Genomic DNA, 18,334 nt, shown 5'->3' with positions numbered 1-18,334 from the left:
CTGGGCTTTTCGCATCTGGGGGTCTGGGGCTAGTGGAGGTCAGCCAGGTCCGCGAGCAACCTGTGCTCAGGCCGGCGGAAGCCTGACTCCAGGATTCGGTGGTGCCACAGACAGTTACTGAACGCCAATTTTGTGCCTGCTTTAAGCGAACAGGACAGTTCCTGCCCCTCAGTTCTTTCCAGGCTCTTCACTACTCTGCCTGCCCTGGAACTTAGCAGATCACGTCAGCTCCCTCTGCGCAGGGGAAAAGCTGCAAAAGGAAGAGTTCCAAGACTGCCAAATAAAGATAAACTAATACGCTTTAAAAAGTAGAATGTATTGGTTTATCAGATTTGGGAATGATGCCTTTCTTCAAACTGCCCTTTCCTGTTTCACCCAAGAGACCTGGTTTCTAGGCCCTTCTCCAGAGGTTGCCCTGTGTCCATATCCTTTTCACTGTGGTCCTTGCGACTGGACATTCCCCTTCAGCTGGCTCTTTTTTGGGAGCCACTTGGCTTATCCTTCTCTCATAACGTTTATTGAACTTTATTTTACCTGGCCTCCTGTCCAGGCTACATCTGAGACCATGCAGGAGCTGTGGAGATTAACGGTAAAAGGAACAGCACATTCAAGACTCTTCTAGGAGGTGGGGCAAGATAGCCAAATAGAACCCTCCAGTGATCCTCCTCCTCCTCTTCCCTGGCAGGAACACCAAACTGAACAACTATTCACACAAGAAAGCACCTTCCTGAGAACCAAAACTCAGGTAGCAATCACAGTAGCTGGTTGTAACATCACATCAAGATATAAGGCAATGGCTGGGTGTGGTGGCTCACACCTGTAATCCCAGGGCTTTGGGAGGCTAAGGCGGGCAGACCACCTGAGGTCAGGAGTTTGAGACCTACTTGGCCAACATAGTGAAACCCTGTCTCTACTAAAAATACAAAAATCAGCCGAGTATGGCAGTGCACACCTGTAGTCCCAGCTACTCCGGAGGCTAAGGCAGGAGAATTGTTTGAACCCGGGAGGTGGAGGTTGTAGTGAGCTGAGATCATGCCATTGCACTCTAGCCTGGGTGACAGAGTGAGACTCTATCTCATAAAAGAAGAAAAAAAAAGGAACAAGGCAATGAAGAGGGTAGGAAAGACAGTCTTGAATTGCTACCACCACCCCTCCCTCATCCTCTGGCAGCACCTGGCTGCCTGGCACAGAGAGAGAATCTGTGTGCTTATGGGACTTTGCATTGGAACTGAGTTTTGCCCTGTCACAGTGGAAAGCAATTCAGGGCAGAATTCAGCTAGTGCCCACAGAGGAAGCACTTAGAGAAACCCTAGCCAGAGGGGAATCATCCATCCCAGTGGTCAGGTTCTGGTGAGCCCCACCACCACTGGCTAAAGTGCTTCAGGGTCCTAAATAAATTTGAAAGGCAGTCTAGGCCACAAAGACTGCAATTCCTGGGCAAGTCCTGGTGCTGTGCTGAGCTCAGAGCCTGTGGACTTGGGGTGCACACAGCCTAGTGAGATACCAGTTGGGGAGCCAAAGGAATGTTTATGTCACCAGTCCCCCAACCCCAGGCAGCACAGCTCACAGCTCCAGGAAAGACTCCTTTCCCTTAGAGGAAAGGAGAGGGGAAAGTAAAGAGGACTTTGTCTTACAGCTTGGATACCATCCCAGCCACAGTAGAATAAAACACCACGCAGAGTCCTGAAGCCCCCTTGCCAGGCTCTATCTCCCAGATATTTCTAGAGCTACCATGGGCCAGAAGGGAACCCGCTGCTTTGAAGGAAAGGACCCAATCCTGGCAGGATTCATCAGCTGCCGACTAAAGAGCTATTGGGCCTTGAATAAACATTAGTAATAGCCACAGTACTGGGTGAGGCCCAGTACTGTGCTGCCTTCAGGTGTGACCCAGTGCCGCCTTCCCAGCAATGGTTGCCACAGGGAGAGACTCCTGCTTAAGGAAAAGAGAGGAAAGAGTTAAAAAGGAGTTGGTCTTGCAACTTGGGTACCAGCTCAGCCACAGTAAAATAAAGCACCAAGTAGGTTTCTAAAGCCCAGACTCCATGCCCTAGCTCCTGGACAGCATTTCTAAACCCACCCTGGGCCAGAAGGGAACCTGCCACCCCAAAGGGTAAGACACAAGCCTGGCTGGATTCACCACCTGCTGACTAAAGAGCCTTTGGGCTTTGAATAAACATCAGCAATAACCAGGCAATAGTCACCATGGGCCTTAGGCAAGACCCACTACTGTGCTGGCTTCAGGTTTGACACAGCACAGTTCCAGGAGTGGTGGCCACAGGGGTGCTTGTGTCACTCCTCTCCCAACTCCAGGCAGCTCAGCATGGAGAGAGAGACTCCATTTATTTGGGAGAAAGTAAGGGAAGATAACAGGAGACTCTGCCTGGTAATCCAGGGAATTCTCTCGAATCTTACCCAAGACCATCAAGGCAGTACCTCTGAGTCTACAAGAGTCACAGCATCGCTGGGTTTGGGGTGCCCCCAATGCAGTTACAGCTGCAGTGACCAAATATTTACATCACAACACTCATTTCCCTTTGAGTACTTGGAAAAGCCTTCTGAAGAAGGATGAGTACAAATAAGCCCAAATTGTGAAAATTATGATAAATACCTAATTATTCAATGCTCTGCATTGACCAACAGTCACAAACATCAATACCATCCAAGAAAACATGACCTAATCAAATGAACTAAATAAGGCACCAGTGACCAATCCCAAAGTGACAGAGATATGTGACCTTTCAGAGAATTCACTGTCACTGAGGAAGCTCAGCGAAATTCAAGATAGCACAGAGAAGGAACTCAGAATCCTGCCCCAGATAAACTTAACAAAGAGATGGAAAAAGGAACTCAGAATCCTGCCAGATAAATTTGACAAAGAGATGGAAATAATTTTAAAAATTAAATAGAAATTCTGGAGCTGATAAATTCAACTGATATACCAAAGAATGCACCAGGGTCTCTAAACATGAGAACTGATCAAGCAGAAGAAAGAATTAGTGAGCTTGAAGGCAGGCTGTTTGAAAATACACAGAAGAATTGAAAGAAAAAATAACAAAAAAGGATGAAGTATGCCTACAATATCTAGACAATGGCCACAAATGGGCAAATCTAAGAGTTATTGGCCTTAAAGAGAAGGTAGAGAGAAATTAGGATAGAAAGTTTATTCAAAGGAAGAATAACGGAACTTTCCAAACCTAGAGAAATATATAAATATTCAAGTACAAGAAAGTTATAGAACACCAAGCAGATTTAACCCAAATAAGACTACCTCATGTCATTTAATAATCAAACTCCCAAAGGTCAAAGATAAAGAAAGGATCCTAAAAGCAGCAAGAAAAAAGAAACAAATAACACACAAAGAAGCTCCAATGGGTCTGGCAGCAGGCTTCTCAGTGGAAAGCTTACAGGCCAGGAGAGTGGCATGACATTTAAAGTACTGAAGAAAAAAAACATTTATCCTAGAATAGTATATCCAGCAAAAATGTCCTTTAAACATGAAGGAAAAATAAAGATTTCCTAGACAAACAAAAGCTGAGGGATTTTGTCAACACACCAGACCTTTCCTTCAAGAAATGCTAAAGAGTGTTTTTCAGTCTGAAAGAAAAGGATGTTAAGCAATGAGAAATCGTCTGATGGCACAAAACTCATTGGGAATGGTAACTACACAGACAAATGCAAAAGATTTTAACACTAATTGTGTGTAAACTACTCATATATTGAGTAGCAAGACTAAAAGATGAACCTATCACAAATAATAAGTTTTCAAAACATAGACAGTATAAGATATAAATAGGGGCCAGGCACGGTGGCTTATGCCCATAATCCCAGCACTTTGGGAGGCCGAGGCAGGTGGATCTCTTGAGCTCAGGAGTTCAAGCCCAGCTGGGGCAACATGGTGAAACCACATCTCTACTAAAAATACAAAAAATTAGCCAGGCGGCCGGGCGCGGTGGCTCACGCCTGTAATCCCAGCACTTTGGGAGGCCGAGGCGGGCGGATCACGAGGTCAGGAGATCGAGACCATCCTGGCTAACACAGTGAAACCCCGTCTCTACTAAAAAAAATACAAAAAATTAGCCGGGCGTGGTGGCGGGCGCCTGTAGTCCCAGCTACGCGGGAGGCTGAGGCAGGAGAATGGCGTGAACCCGGGAGGCGGAGCTTGCAGTGAGCCGAGATCGCGCCACTGCACTCCAGCCTGGGCGACAGAGCGAGACTCCGTCTCAAAAAAAAAAAAAAAATTAGCCAGGCATGATGGCACATGCCTATGGTCCCAGCTTTTCGGGAGCCTGAGATGGGAGGATCGCTTGAGCCTGGGAGGCGGAGGTTGCAATCAGCCAAGATCGCACCACTAAACTCCAGCCTGGGTGACAGGGCAAGACCCTGTCTCAAAAAAAAAAAAAAAAAAAATATATATATATATATATAGATAGATAGATAGATAGACAGACAGACAGACAGACAGATAGGCTGGGCACAGTGGCTCACACCTGTAATTCTAGCACTTTGGGAGGCTGAGGTAGGAGGACGGCTTCAGCACGGAGTTTGAGACCAGCCAAACCCTGTTTTTTTCTTTTGTTTTTTTTTTTTGAGATGGAGTTTCATTCTTGTTGCCCAGGCTGGAGTGCAATGGCATGATCTCGGCTCACCGCAACCTCTGCCTCCCAGATTCAAGTGATTCTCCTGTCTCAGCCTCCCGAGTAGCTGAGATTACAGGCATGCACCACCATGCCAGGCTAATTTTGTATTTTTAGTAGAGATGGGGTTTCTCCACGTTGGTCAGGCTGGTCTCAAACTCCTGACCTCAGGTGATCCGCCTGCCTCGGCCTCCCAAAGTGCTAGGATTACAGGCGTGAGCAACCATGCCGGGTCTCTTTTTGAGATGGAGTTTTGCTCTTGTCGCCCAGGCTTGAGTGCAGTGGTGAAATCTCGGCTCATGGCAACCTCCAACTCCTGGGTTCAAGCGATTCTCCTGCCTCAGCCTCTCGAGTAGCTGGGATTACAGGCATGCGCCACCACACTCGACTAATTTTTTATTTTTAGTACAGATGAGGTTTCACCAGGTTGGCCAGGATGGTCTCGAACTCCTGACCTCAGGTGATCCACCCGCCTCAGACTCCCAAAGTACTGGGATTACAGGGTGAGCCATTGCACCCGGCCAAGAATACTTTTCTACACTAAAGTGTTTTTTTGCCTCAGAAAACAAAAGACTCTTTTATCACCTGAGGTCCCGTCACTTCTTTAAAGTTTAGAGTGACTTTTTTTGATGTCTACTTTACCAACTTGCTTCATTGCCCCAAGTACTCTTATAGGGGGAGGTGCACTGGAGTCAGGAACCCTGACATCTCAGTGCTGTTCTTAACTTGCCCCATAGTCTTTGAAGGAGTAGAGTGTGGTGGAAAAAGAATGGGTCCAGGAGTCAGGACACTTAGGACCTTGTCCCAAGCTGGCCTGTTTTTAGTAGGGTGAGTTTAGGCTAATCACTTCCCTTCAAATGAGGCTTAGTAAGGCCTGGTTCCTTTCAGCAGGTGCAATCTGTTCAACCAGTACTGTGCTTAAAGAAGCCATGCAATTTAGCAGAAAGAAAAAGTTGTCTACAGGTCTACCTGCTGAACAAATTCCCACACTATACAACTTGGTCTTGGTCCTGAATGGCTGTTGGTATTCTGATTTTAAAATGGATTAATGGAAAACTTTTCTGAGACCAAACATTTTATCCTGTTATCATGTAAGAAACCAAAGTATTTTCCCCTACACTGAAATACCTACTAAAACCTAAAATATTTGTATCTATAAAAGGTGATTTTAAAAACTCCAACCACCATACTATTTCATACCTAAACCATCAAACCAGTGTTAAATTTCCTTAATGGTATTAATTTTACTTTTTTTTTTTTTTTTTGACATGGGGTCTCGCTGTTGCCCAGGCTGAAGTGCAGTGGTACAAACTCTGCTCAGGGCAGCCTCTGCCTCCAGGGTCCAAGCGATTTTCCTGCCTCAGCTTCCTGAGTAGCTGGGATTACAGGCTTATGCCACCACGCCCAGCTAATTTTTGTATTTTTAGTAGACAGGTTTTCACCATGTTAGCCAGGCAGGTCTTGATGACCCGCCCGCCTCGGCCTCCCAAAGTGTTGGGATTACAGGTGTGAGCCACCACATCTGGCCCAATTTTACATTTTTTTGAATCATTATCCAAATAGGGTCCAAACATTGTGTTATGTGTCTCTTAAGTCTCCTTCATAAGCTCCCATTCTATCTGTTTCCCTTGTAATTTATTGAAGAAACCAGGCCATTTGCCTTGGAATTTCCTCTCAATATGGCTGAAGTCCCACTGTATTTTTAAAACATGTTTCTGTATTCTCTTATTTCCTATAAAATCATAGGTATATCTAGAGAGTTGATTAGATTTGATTTTTGGGCAATACTTCACATAGAATGTTAGTGTTCTACAAAGTAATTGAGAAGAGTTCACATGTTCAGGTCCTTATAAAATAATAAAAATTGGATTTTATCACATATTTATTAAAGACAATCATTTATAGTTCATAAAAAAATACTGCCCTGATATACACAAAATTTTCTACTCCCACCCACCCCCCCCCTCCATGTCCACACCAATATTCAATCTAGATTGGTTTAATCTTGAAGTGTAATCCAATAAGACTGAAGACCAAACACTTCAGGTCCTGGACAAGATAATAAAATACTCGTAAGCCTTCTGGATCCCTAAAATACAAAAGGAAAAAAGTTTAGGCATTAAAACTTTTTGACCCATCAAGTGTCCCTAAAAAGGAAAAGACTATATATTAAAATGGTATATTATGAGGTAATTTAAATATGCTGAGTTTTTAATATAGGGAAATGCTTACATTAAGTGAAAAAAATATAATTAAAATAACAATTATTAATCTCAACTGTATTTTTATGCTTAAAAAGTATATATTGTATTAATGCATAGAATAAATGCATTAAAGACTAAAAAGAAATACTGCAAGATATTAATAATGATTGTCTGATTGATAAACTTGTGGATGATTTTCCCCTTTCTACTTTTCTACATTTCCTGTATTTTCTACAATGAGCATGTATTACTTTCAGAGTTAGGAAAACTTTTTTTGTTTTGTTTTGTTTTGTTTTTTGAGACAGAGTTTTGCTCTTGTTGCCCAGGCTGGAGTGCAATGGTGTGATCTTGGCTCACTGTAACCTCCGCCTCCCAGGTTCAAGAGATTCTCCTGCCTCAGCCTCCCGAGTAGCTAGGATTACAGGCATGCACCACTACGCCTGGCTAATTTTTTGTATTTTTAGTAGAGACGGGGTTTCTCCATGTTGGTTAGGCTGGTCTTGAACTCCCGACCTCACGTGATCTGCCCGCCTCGGCCTCCCAAAGTGCTGGGATTACAGGCGTGAGCCACCACACCCGGCCCGAGTTAGGAAAACTTTTTTAAAAAATAGTAGTACTAAGCAGGACCAAGAGGTTGAAGATTACTGTGGCATCACTGGCTAAGAAGAGTGTCCAAAGGAAGACAATTATGCCCAACATTTGCCAAAAGTGAGCCGTACCTAATCCTGAATCCTCAAAACGTAAGAGCCAAAGAAGTTGCCAAATTCTAAGGATTCTTTGTAGCACATAGGTTCATGCCTCAACTTGATAATCTGCCCCACTGACAACATGAATTTTAAAATCTTGATCCCTTTTCACCAAACCAATGCTTTTGTAAAAAATAATAAATTTAAGGCTGGGCGCGGTGGCTCACGCTAGTTAATTCCAGCACTTTGGGAGGCCGAGGCAGGCGGATCACGAGGTCAGGAGTTCAAGACCAGCCTGGCCAACATGGTGAAACACTGTCTCTACTAAAAATACAAAAAAATTAGCCGGGTGTGGTGGCAGGTGCCTGTAGTCCCAGCTACTCAGGAGGCTGAGGCAGGAGAATCACTTGAACTCAGGAGGCAGAGGTTGCAGTGAGCTGAGATTGCACCACTGCATTCCAGCCCGGGTGACAGTGGGAGACTCCATCTCAAAATAATAATAATAATAATAATAAATTTGTAATAAAATAAAACTTAGATCCTAAAAAATGTCAAGTTTCGCCGAAGTCAGATTTTAAGATGTGCCAGTCTCAACAGTCACACTGAGAAAGCTATTCAGACTCAGTGACTCTCAGTTTATCATGAGCACTTTTTTGGCATATTCCATTTTTCCTTCTGGCTGCTCCTATGCATTAACCTATATGTGTGCGTCAACAAGAAGCTCGCAGTAGCAATGGCTGAATGAAACACCAAAAGTAATAGGAGCAAGTCCTCAAAAATAATTTGGGGTTCCTCCCTAACCAGAAGGACAAAGCTGCCCACCTGCATTTTGCATTTGCCCCAGCTCTTCCCATAATGGTCCCAATTTGGTTAAGGTTTCTTATCAATCTGCTCCAAAACAGACACAACTGGATATAAGGATCATGCACACTTACTTGGATTGATTGACATCAATAAGGGAACCAATTTTTGATGTTGTAAAAGAAATGTGTTCATCTCCAATGACGATTTCAAGCTCCTAGAAACATTTTAGAAAATCGAAGTCAAGTAGAATTGGATTATTCATCAAGCACACAGAAGGATTAATCATTTGCCAAATCACACAAACTTGACTACAGATGGCCACAAAAACAAGGGCAGTTCACTCTGAGCACTAAACTGTGCTGGGCACTAGAAACAAGAGATAAATACAGCTCATATTTAGAAGAAGTTGTACCCTTAAGGCCCTACCATTTCTCAGATTTGGAAAAATCTATGTAGGTTTTTTTTTTTTTTTCCTGAGACAGAGTCTCATTCTGTTGCCCAGGCTGGAGTGCACTGGCATGATCTCAGCTCACTGCAACCTCCGCCTCCCAGGTTCAAGCGATTCTCCTGCCTCAGCTTCCTGAGTGGCTGGGACTACAGGTGCCTGCCACCAGGCCCGGCTAATTTTTTTTCTATTTTTAGTAGAGACGTGTTTCACCGTGTTAGCCAGGATGGATTTTTTTGTATTTTTAATAGAGACAGGGTTTCGCCATGTTGGCCAGGCTGGTCTCGAACTCCTGACCTCAGGTGATCCGCCTGCCTCAGCCTCTCAAGTGCTGGGATTATAGGTATAAGCCACTGTGCCCAGCCTATGTAGTATTCTGTATGAGTTTTCATTGTCAACAATGTGGAGTAACATGAATACACCTATGTTTTAAAAATACCAAACAATTGGACTGGGTGTGGTGACTCATACCTGTAATCCCAGCAGTTTGGGAGGCCAGTGCAGGAGAATCACTTGAGCCCAGGAGTTTAAGACCTGTCTGGGCAACTTGGCTAAACCGCATCTGTACAAAAAATACGAAAACTAGCTGGGTGTGGTAGTGTGCATCCATGGTCCCAGCTACTAGAGAGGCTGAGGTGGGAGGATTCCTTCACCCCAGGAGGTCAAGGCTGCAGTGAGCCATGATCTCATCACTGTACTCCAGCTTGGGCAACAGAGTGAGACCCTGTCTCCAACAACAACAAAAACCAAAACCAAAGAATCTAATCTATCTAGGCAACTTCCAGACCTTAGGTTGGATCCCCACTTTGTCACTCCCTACATGTATGATGTTGGATCTCAATTTCCAAACAGTGACATGAGTACCATAAACCTTCAAAAAGTATCTATGTGTAGCCTACTGGGTGCTGGCTATTGTTCTCAGTGCTTTGGACAGATAAGTAAAACCAAGCAAACCAAAGATCTCTGCCCTGTGGAATTCATATTCTCGTGAGCCCTATTTACTTTTTCTTCTTTTTGATTCATATATACTTTGTTATAATTCAATCAGAAAATCGAAAAAACTGAGATGTTTCCAATACTCAGATTTATAAATTATTGCCATACTTGTGTCAGATTTTTTTAAAAAAAGAAGTAAAATATTACAAAGTTTATGTCCATCTCCCATTCTGTTCTCCCTCCTGTATCCCGATTTGTTCCACTCTTGTTTCAGATTTGGTAGTATGTTTTTACTTATTTCTTTTTAGATACAGGGTCTCACTCTGTCACTGAAGCTGAAGTGTAGTAGTAGGATCATAGCTCACTGTAACCCTGAGCTCCTGGGCTCATGCTATACTGCACCTTTAGCTTCTCGAATAGCTAGGACTATAGGTATGCGCCCCCAAGCCCAGTTAACTTTTAGGGTTTTTTTTTTTTTCTTTGTAGAAAAAAGGTCTCACTGTGCTCAGGCTGGTCTTGAGCTCCTGGCCTCAAGTCATCCTCCCACCTTGGCCTCCCAATTAAGAAAAAAAGTGCTGGGAATGCAGGCATGAGTCACTGCATCTAGCCTAGACGTGGTAGTGTGCTTTAAAATTTTTACAAAAATGGTCTTATTATACATACTTTTTACATTTTTCATTCCACATTGTTTTTTGAGATTTATCAATGTTGAGTTACACAGATCTAGCTCATTAGTTTTAAATGCTTGTGGTATTGCATTTCCCTACTGAAATAAACTTAAGTTCTAAATTTTTATTCCTATAAACAATGTAGCAAGAATATTCTTCTATACATCTCCTTGTACATGTGAAAATGTCTCTATATAATTCCTAGTATTTTAAATGCTGCCAGATGCCACAAAATTACTCCCTAACGCGGTTATACTAATTTTATTCTCACTCTTTTCTCATATCATTTTTTAAATTCGGCAGATTTTTTTCTGTTGTTATTCTAATGGGTCGGAAATGGTATCTCACTGTTGTCCTTTCATTTTACAAATGAAGCTGTAAATCTTTTCATATTAGCCACCTGTTTGATCTTGTAAGTTATCTATTCATAACCTTTGTACATTCTGCCACGGGACAGTCTTTTTATTAATTTGTAATTCTTTATATATTCTGGATAGAGAACTCTTGCCAGTTTTATGTTTTGCAGATAACTTCTTCCAGTCTATGGCTTATCTTTCAACTTTATCTTGCCATCTTTTGTCAAACCTAAGTTGTAAAGAAGTCAAATTTACCAATCTTACCCCTTAAGGAGTTTTAAAAACTCCTTCTCTACCCAGAAATAATACAAGTCTATATTCTGTTTAAAATTTTTGATTTCTATGGCCTAATTTAAAAATATTCCATAAATACATTGTCAGCTGTCCTGGTACAATTTGTTAAATAATTCGTTCTTTTCCCATTAATGTGAAAGTCCACCTCTGTAGCACACTTTTCTAAGTTTCCATATATTCATAGGTCGGTTTCTGGGCTCTCTATTCTGTTCCATCGGTTTAGCTGTCAATTCCTGAGGCAATATCATACTACAAATGACCATAGCTTTATAAGAAATTTCCAGTATTATTTTGGCTACTCTTGCCTCTGATTTTCCATGAATTTAATGCTCATTCTATTTGATTCTAAAGGGAAAAAAATCCTACTGCGATTTTTATTTGAATTAAGAGTGAATTTATAAATTACTTTGTGGAACTGACATCTTTATGATACTGAATCTTGCCATCCACAAAAACGATACATATTTTTGTCCTTCTATAAAGCCCTTTCAAGTTTTGTACATCTTGTTAAATGCATTCCCAAGTTCTTTATAACTCTTCTTGCAATTATTAATGGGATTGATTTTAATTACAGTATCCAATGGCTTATTGCTGGTACAAAGGAATATGCCCTTCCCTCTTTACAGAATTGTTGTGATGGTGGAACGAGTTAACAGAAATAAAAATTTTATAAATGGTAAAGCAAAATACATATATATGATATTACTGAGATCCCTTGAACATAAAGTTAACTTTAGTAAGTACTGAGGGTAGATTTTTAAAAAAAACTCTTCTTCAAGGGTTGGTCCATCACTTTGAGATTATTAGGAATGAGTTTATATGGGTTTTCATATTAATTTAACAAATACATTATTATTGAGCTTTTACTATACATGGGTACTATTTTAGTCACTAGAGATACAGCAGTGAAAAACACTGAAAAGCAAGTAAGACAATTTTAGACAATAGCAAGTGCTACAAAAGACAACACATATTGTGATGAAACTGAAAGCAAAAAGAAAAAAACACAAAAAGACAACACAACAGATCTTTTTCTTAATGATGGGAAGCGACTTCTTAGATTGGATGGACAGGCAAGACATCACTGAGGAAGTGACTTTTGAAGACCTCAATAATAGAGACAGTCTTGTATAAAGTTAAAGGAAGAATATTTTAGGCAGAATGTGGCAAGTGCAAAGGCCCTGAAGTAAGAACCACCTAGGTATGTCTGAGGAACAGAAATGAAGCTAGTAAGGTTTGAACACCATGACAGATTGGAAGCATGGTAAAAGATAAGGTGGGAGTTTGAATTTTAAGTACAGTGGGAAGCCATTGGAGTTCAAATCAGTGGAATACATAAGCAAATTTACTTTTTTAAAGATCAGACCGGTAGGATGCGGCAGCTTACGCCTGTAACCACAGCACTTTGGGAGGGTAAGGCAGGCGGATCACCTGAGGTCAGGAGTTTGAGACTAGCCTGGCCAACATGGTGAAACGCCATCTCTACTACAAATACAAAAATTAGCTGGGCATGGTGGAGGACGCCTGTAATCCCAGCTATTCGGGAGGCTGAGGCAGGAGAATCGCTTGAACCCAGGAGGCAGAGGTTGCAGTGAGCTGAGATTATGCCACTGCACTCCAGCCTGGGTGACAGAGCAAGACTCCAACTCAAAAAATAAATAAATAAATAAATCACACTGGCTTTCAGGATGGAAAAATGGATGGTATGGAACAAGAGGAAAAACAAGGAAATCTATTAGAAGTCTGGATTAGGATGGTAGCAGTCAGAGTGAAAATACCTTTTCTGTTAATTCAGTTCAATATGACAGTGGCTTTTATTTTTTAGTTACCAAAATGGTGCTCAGAATGAATATATACATTAATGTATATAAATATACATGAATTTAAATACGTACACTGAATTATTTGTATGATTTTCCTTTCATTAGATTGTTGAAATAATTATGTTCTATTTCTCTTTGTATCTCCACAATGCTTTGTCCATAGTAGTTAGTAAGTGAGATAGGCAACAAAAGCTTTAAGTGGAGGAGGGAGTGTGGGGGGGTCCTAAGAAGAAATTCAAGGCTAGGTTCTTGGCAGCCAGCAGCACTTGTTCTCCCTGTTCCTTCCCATGGGATTAATGCTTCCTTAGACCAAGGCGCTGGCAATCTGCTTTCTGCAGGGCTCACCACCACCACCACCACCACCACCACCACACACACACACACACACACACACACACACAGTTTCACTATCATATGCAGATTACTAAACCTCATCTTATTTGTAAGATTTCTGCACTACAGGATAATCAATAAAACACACCTGCCGGCCCACTCGGTCAGGAGGAGGCCACAATGCATCATCCTCTTTGGTAATTTCACTGTCGTCAATTATTCTCTTCAGTTCCTCCATCACGCTTTTATGTACATAAGCCTGAAAGCAAGTTAAAAAACAAAATGTATGTTGTATCCTTAAGCAGTGCTTTGACTCAGATAGTGATGGAAGATAAAAATAACTGTTCCTGCAGACTTATTTCTGGCATCTCCTTAAGTGGGAAGACATTCATGCTCAACCTCGGCATGATGCAGGTGAGGGACACGGTCAGAAGTATCCAGTAACTGCACCTCAGTCCCCTATCTAGCTGTTACTACCTCCTGGTACATCCTGTTCACATGGCCCTTCTGCCTGCCCACATACCCAACTCACAATGAAACCCAAAACAGATCTGTGAGTGCCCCCTGCCATGGTTTGAATGTTTGTGTCTCCTCCAAAAAAATCATACTGAAATTAATCCCCAAAGCAACAGTGTTAAGAGATAGGGCCTTTAGGAGGTGATCAGGCCTTGAGGGCAGAGGCCCCAGGGATAGATTAGTGCTTTAGGAGAGAGCCTAAGGGAACTAGCTGGCCCCTTTCTTGTTCTTTCACCATATGAGGACACAGCATTCATTCCTTCTGGAGGATGCAAAAACAAGGCACAGTTGTGGAAGCAGAGACTGGGCCCTCACTAGACACTGAACTTGCCAGCGCCTTGATCTTGGACTTTCCAGTCTCCAAAATTGTGAGAAATATATTTTTACTGCTTACAAATTACCCAGTCTCAGGCATTTTGTTGCAGCAAAAAAGAGACTGCGACACCCACATGCCCTGGTTATTCTTTTTTTTTTGAAACGGAGCCTTGCTCTGTCGCCCAGGCTGGAGTGCAGTGGTGCGATCTCGGCTCATTGTGAGCTCTGCCTCCTGGGTTCATGCCATTCTCCTGCTTCAGCCTCCCAAGTAGCTGGGACTACAGGCACCCGCCACCATGCCCGGCTACTTTTTTTGTATTTTCAGTACAGACAGGGCTTCACCGTATTAGCCAGGATGGTCTCGATCTCCTGACCTTGTGATACGCCCGCCTCGGCCTCCCAAAGTGCTGGGATTACAGGTGTCAGTCACCGCGCCCGGCCAGTTATTCTTAACTAGGTAATACACTCCTGAGGAGCAAAATGTATTTTAAAAGATTGCCTGTGTAAAAAAATAGTAAGGATATTGACATGTGTGAATAAGCATAAAATCAATAGCTAAAATAACAATATGAAAATATATGCTAAGACATTTTCAAAGGTGGCAAAGTGGTTAAAAGGAAAGAGTAGCTTTGATGAAGCCTTAATGATGTAGTAGAAATCACAGAACGGAGAATACGAACTTTACTGGGGCAGGACAGGGAATTCCTGCTGTATCTCTTACTAGCAGGGGTAACTCTGAACAAGTCTCATAATTAATATCTGGGCCTTTATTTTCTTATTTGTAAGGGGGCTATAATACCCTCCCCCATCACATGGGCTTACAATCAAGGTTAAATAAGATGCCACGCCTGACATCTAACATGCATTCAATGATGTCAGCTGCTTTCCCATGCTCCCTTTCCCACTCAGATGTAAATTAAATAGCTCTTCATTGTGTACCATGTACACAGGGAATATACAGATCACTTTAAATAGAACATATTTAATTTTATGACAGCACTTGGGAGTGGGAGGTAGCTTTTATTATTCCTGTTTTTACAGGTGAAGAAACAGAGATTTATCAAGTTCAGCCAGGAACTTGCCCAAGGTCACATGAGGTAGTAAGCAGCAGACTCAGGGTTCAAACCAAGGTATGTCAAAGGTTACCAGTAATTGATTCCACAATGTAAAATAAAAAAAATCCCAACTAAAAGATGATTTGGGAAATAATCCAGAAGCTGTCTACAGACATGTGTCTCTCTCCCTGTTCTTTATCTTTCAATACTACTAGAAACAATAAAAACAATGCAAGACAAAAAGCTGAAATGTAGCAAATGAAGGACTCTTAGAAGGCAGAAGGCTCATACCTCTTTTCTGATCATGACATCATTCTTATAATTGCTGTTGTTGGCATATCTTAACTTCCCTGTGGGGGCAAAAAACAATTTCAACGTATAATAAAAACATATGAATAAAGCATCAATACCATGCCAAGGCATCAGCAGTTGCCCAAAATGTATCTAACTTGCTCAAAGTGTCTAACAGATTTATTATTTACTCTTAAGGTATTTCAACAATACTAGTCTTTTCAGTTCTTCACTTCAGGCTTAAACAGCCAAATATACAGCTGACACTCAACTACTGCAAAAAGCAGCTCAGGTGAGGTATAAACACAGGCAGGCTCTTTTCTGACTTTGTCGAATCACATTTTTGCAGTGAATGTCCTGAAAACAGGCCTAGTAACTGATAACTTACCGACACATAGGACCTCCTGAGGCTCAAATGAGCTGTGAAAACATTTTGAAAACTGTAGGATGCAGTTTACATATATTATCATGTGACTGTGCCATACTCTATTTCTGTGATGGAAAAGCTGCTGCTTTTATCACTGAGCACATTTGGTACACAAGACCCTTTGCCCATGTGTGCATCTGACAGATTAATGGTGGGGATGAGGAGAAGACAGAAGGAAATAGAAGACATGTAGACTAGAAGACATACATGTGAGATGAGCCCAGTGAATTTACTCCAACAGCCTCTGTGCTGTCTCTCTGCCTCAAGTTTCTTCACATTCAGTTCACTGTCCATACAGTGGACAAGGTGATGTGGTAACAGATCTATCAGATTAGGTTACTCTAATACTTTGATAAAGTCAATGGCTTTCCACTGCCTTCCTGGTAAAATCCAAACTCCTCAACATGGCATACAGCTAAGCTAAGCCCCTGCCTGCTTTTCCAGCCTCATTCCTGCCAATATTCTTCTCTCACACAGCTGAAGTCAAACTACTTGGTTTCTGCCTGAAACATCCCAAGCACTTTTTGGTTTTCAGCCTCTTTGCATGCTGTCTAAAATGCCTTCTTGACTCTTCTTGGTCTCCTAACCAATTCCTCACATCCCCTCCTCCCATCATTTTATGTAGGAAGCCTCCTCTGACCCTCAGGCTTGGTTAGGTGCACCTTCTCTGCTGCGAGCCTCCTCTGTTTCTTTTTACCACAACACCTAATATGCTGTTTTATCACTGCTTACAAATCTATCTCCCTCACAGTCGGGGCCTGTCAGATTCATCTTTGTGCCCCACTTAGTGGATGTCTTCTGTCATCTTTGATTCCTCTTTCCTTCACCACAGTGCCTCTGCCAACAAAATCCTATCAACGATCAAAGTCCAGTTGGTTCTGCCTCCAACAGTTTCCTAAATCTTTCTCTCCATTTCTACTATCTCTGTAGTCCCAACCAATATCTTTTTTTTTTTTTTTTGAGACAGAGTCTTGCTCTGTCACCCAGGCTGGAGTACAGTGACACTATCTCAGCTCGCTGCAACCTCCGCCCCAGGTTCAAGAGATTCTCCTGTCTCAGCCTCCCGAGCAGCTGGGAATTCAGGCGTCTGCCACCACACCCGGCTAATTTTTGTATTTTTAGTAGAGGCGGGGTTTCACCATGTTGGTCAGGCTGGTCTCGAACTCCTGACCTCAAGTGATCCGCATACCTCGGCCTCCCAAAGGGCTGAGATTACAGGCTTGAGCCACCGCGCCCGGCCCCCAACATCTTTCGTGTCTTGACAACTGCAACAGTCTCCTAATCAATAGCCCTGTTTCCACTCTTGCCCATTCCGCGCCCAATAACCAGAATGCTTTTTCAAGAAGAGATCACATTTCTTCTCGGCTTAAAACCTTCCAAGCCCGGCCGGGCGCGGTGGCTCACACCTGTAATCCCAGCACTTTGGGACGCCGAGGCGGGCGTATCACCTGAGGTCAGGAGTTCGAGACCAGCCTGGCCAACATGGTGAAACTCCGTCTCTACTAAAAATACAAAATTAGCCGGGCGTGGTGGTGGGCGCCTATAATTCCAGCTACTCGGGAGGCTGAGGCAGGAGAATCACTTGAACCCGGGAGGCGGAGGTTGCAATGAGCCGAGATCGCGCCATTGCACTCCAGCCTGGGCAAAAGGAGCGAAAGCCGTCTCAAAAAAAAAAAAAAAAAAAAAAAAAAAAAAAAAGCCTTCCAAGTCCAAACTCTTTACCGTGGTCTATAAAGACCTAATAGGTGCCGCTCCTACCTACCTATCCGACATCATCTCCTGCTATCTCCCAGCTCACCACTCTTCAACCACACTGACCACCTGAGACACGCCTAGCTCATTCCCGCCCTGCAGCCTTGACATCTGGTATTCCCTTTGTGTAGAATGGTCTTCCTTGTGAGCTTCACAAGGCTGAGCCCTTCTTGTTAATTAGGACTCGGCTGCAATATACCCTTTACAGAGAGCTCTCTAATGGCCAACCTATCTAAAAGCAGCCCATCCAGCAATTATTCTACCATGTTATTTTTTGACCACTCACTGCTATCTGGAATCATCTTTTTGTTTATGATCTCTCTCCCGGCAGTAAAACACAAGTTCCACGAGAGGGGAAGTTTGTCTACCTTCGCTGCCGTATTCCCAAAGAGTGGAACAGAGCCTGGCACACGGCGTTCAGTCAACGTTTGCTGAATGGATAGAAAGACCCCATGGAGCAGACACAGGGGCGTTCCTTTAAGATCTGCACTGCACAGGTCTCAGTACCTCCCTCCTCTAGTTCCCCACAGATTTCCGACCCTCGGCCTCCCCACTCGCCGGCCCCCAGGCCTGGTCCCCGCTCCCGGCGGGCGGCAGGCTGCTTTTACCGTCCGGTCGAAACTCAAACTCCAGGAACTCGTGGCCGAACTTGCCCTTGTGCCCCACGTAGTAACGCAGATAAAAGTCACTCTCCATGGCTCCCAAAAGACAACCCAGCCTGAACTTCCAAGAGCAAGCCGCACTGCCGCCGTCTGCGCCCGACACTGACGTTTGCGGCGGCGCGCGGAAGTGACG

At 43.1% G+C, this 18,334-nt stretch overlaps 1 protein-coding gene across 1 annotated transcript; it reads right to left on the bottom strand.

Annotated features, from left to right (window-relative positions):
• Positions 1-6,471: 6,471 nt before the first annotated feature.
• MAGOH (mago homolog, exon junction complex subunit) lies at positions 6,472-18,332 on the bottom strand. Its single transcript, XM_004025823.5, has 5 exons — positions 18,148-18,332; positions 15,361-15,419; positions 13,332-13,442; positions 8,460-8,542; positions 6,472-6,723 (listed from the first exon to the last, which is right to left on the bottom strand). The coding sequence occupies exons 1-5, from the start codon at positions 18,233-18,235 to the stop codon at positions 6,624-6,626; spliced, it is 441 nt and encodes a 146-aa protein (XP_004025872.1). The 5' UTR covers positions 18,236-18,332; the 3' UTR covers positions 6,472-6,623.
• Between the last annotated feature and the right edge of the window lie 2 nt (positions 18,333-18,334).

This window comes from Gorilla gorilla, chromosome 1 (assembly GCF_029281585.2).
Source record: "Gorilla gorilla gorilla isolate KB3781 chromosome 1, NHGRI_mGorGor1-v2.1_pri, whole genome shotgun sequence".
In the NCBI taxonomy this organism is placed as follows: domain Eukaryota; kingdom Metazoa; phylum Chordata; class Mammalia; order Primates; family Hominidae; genus Gorilla; species Gorilla gorilla.
This window is presented reverse-complemented; position numbering and strand designations above follow the sequence as displayed.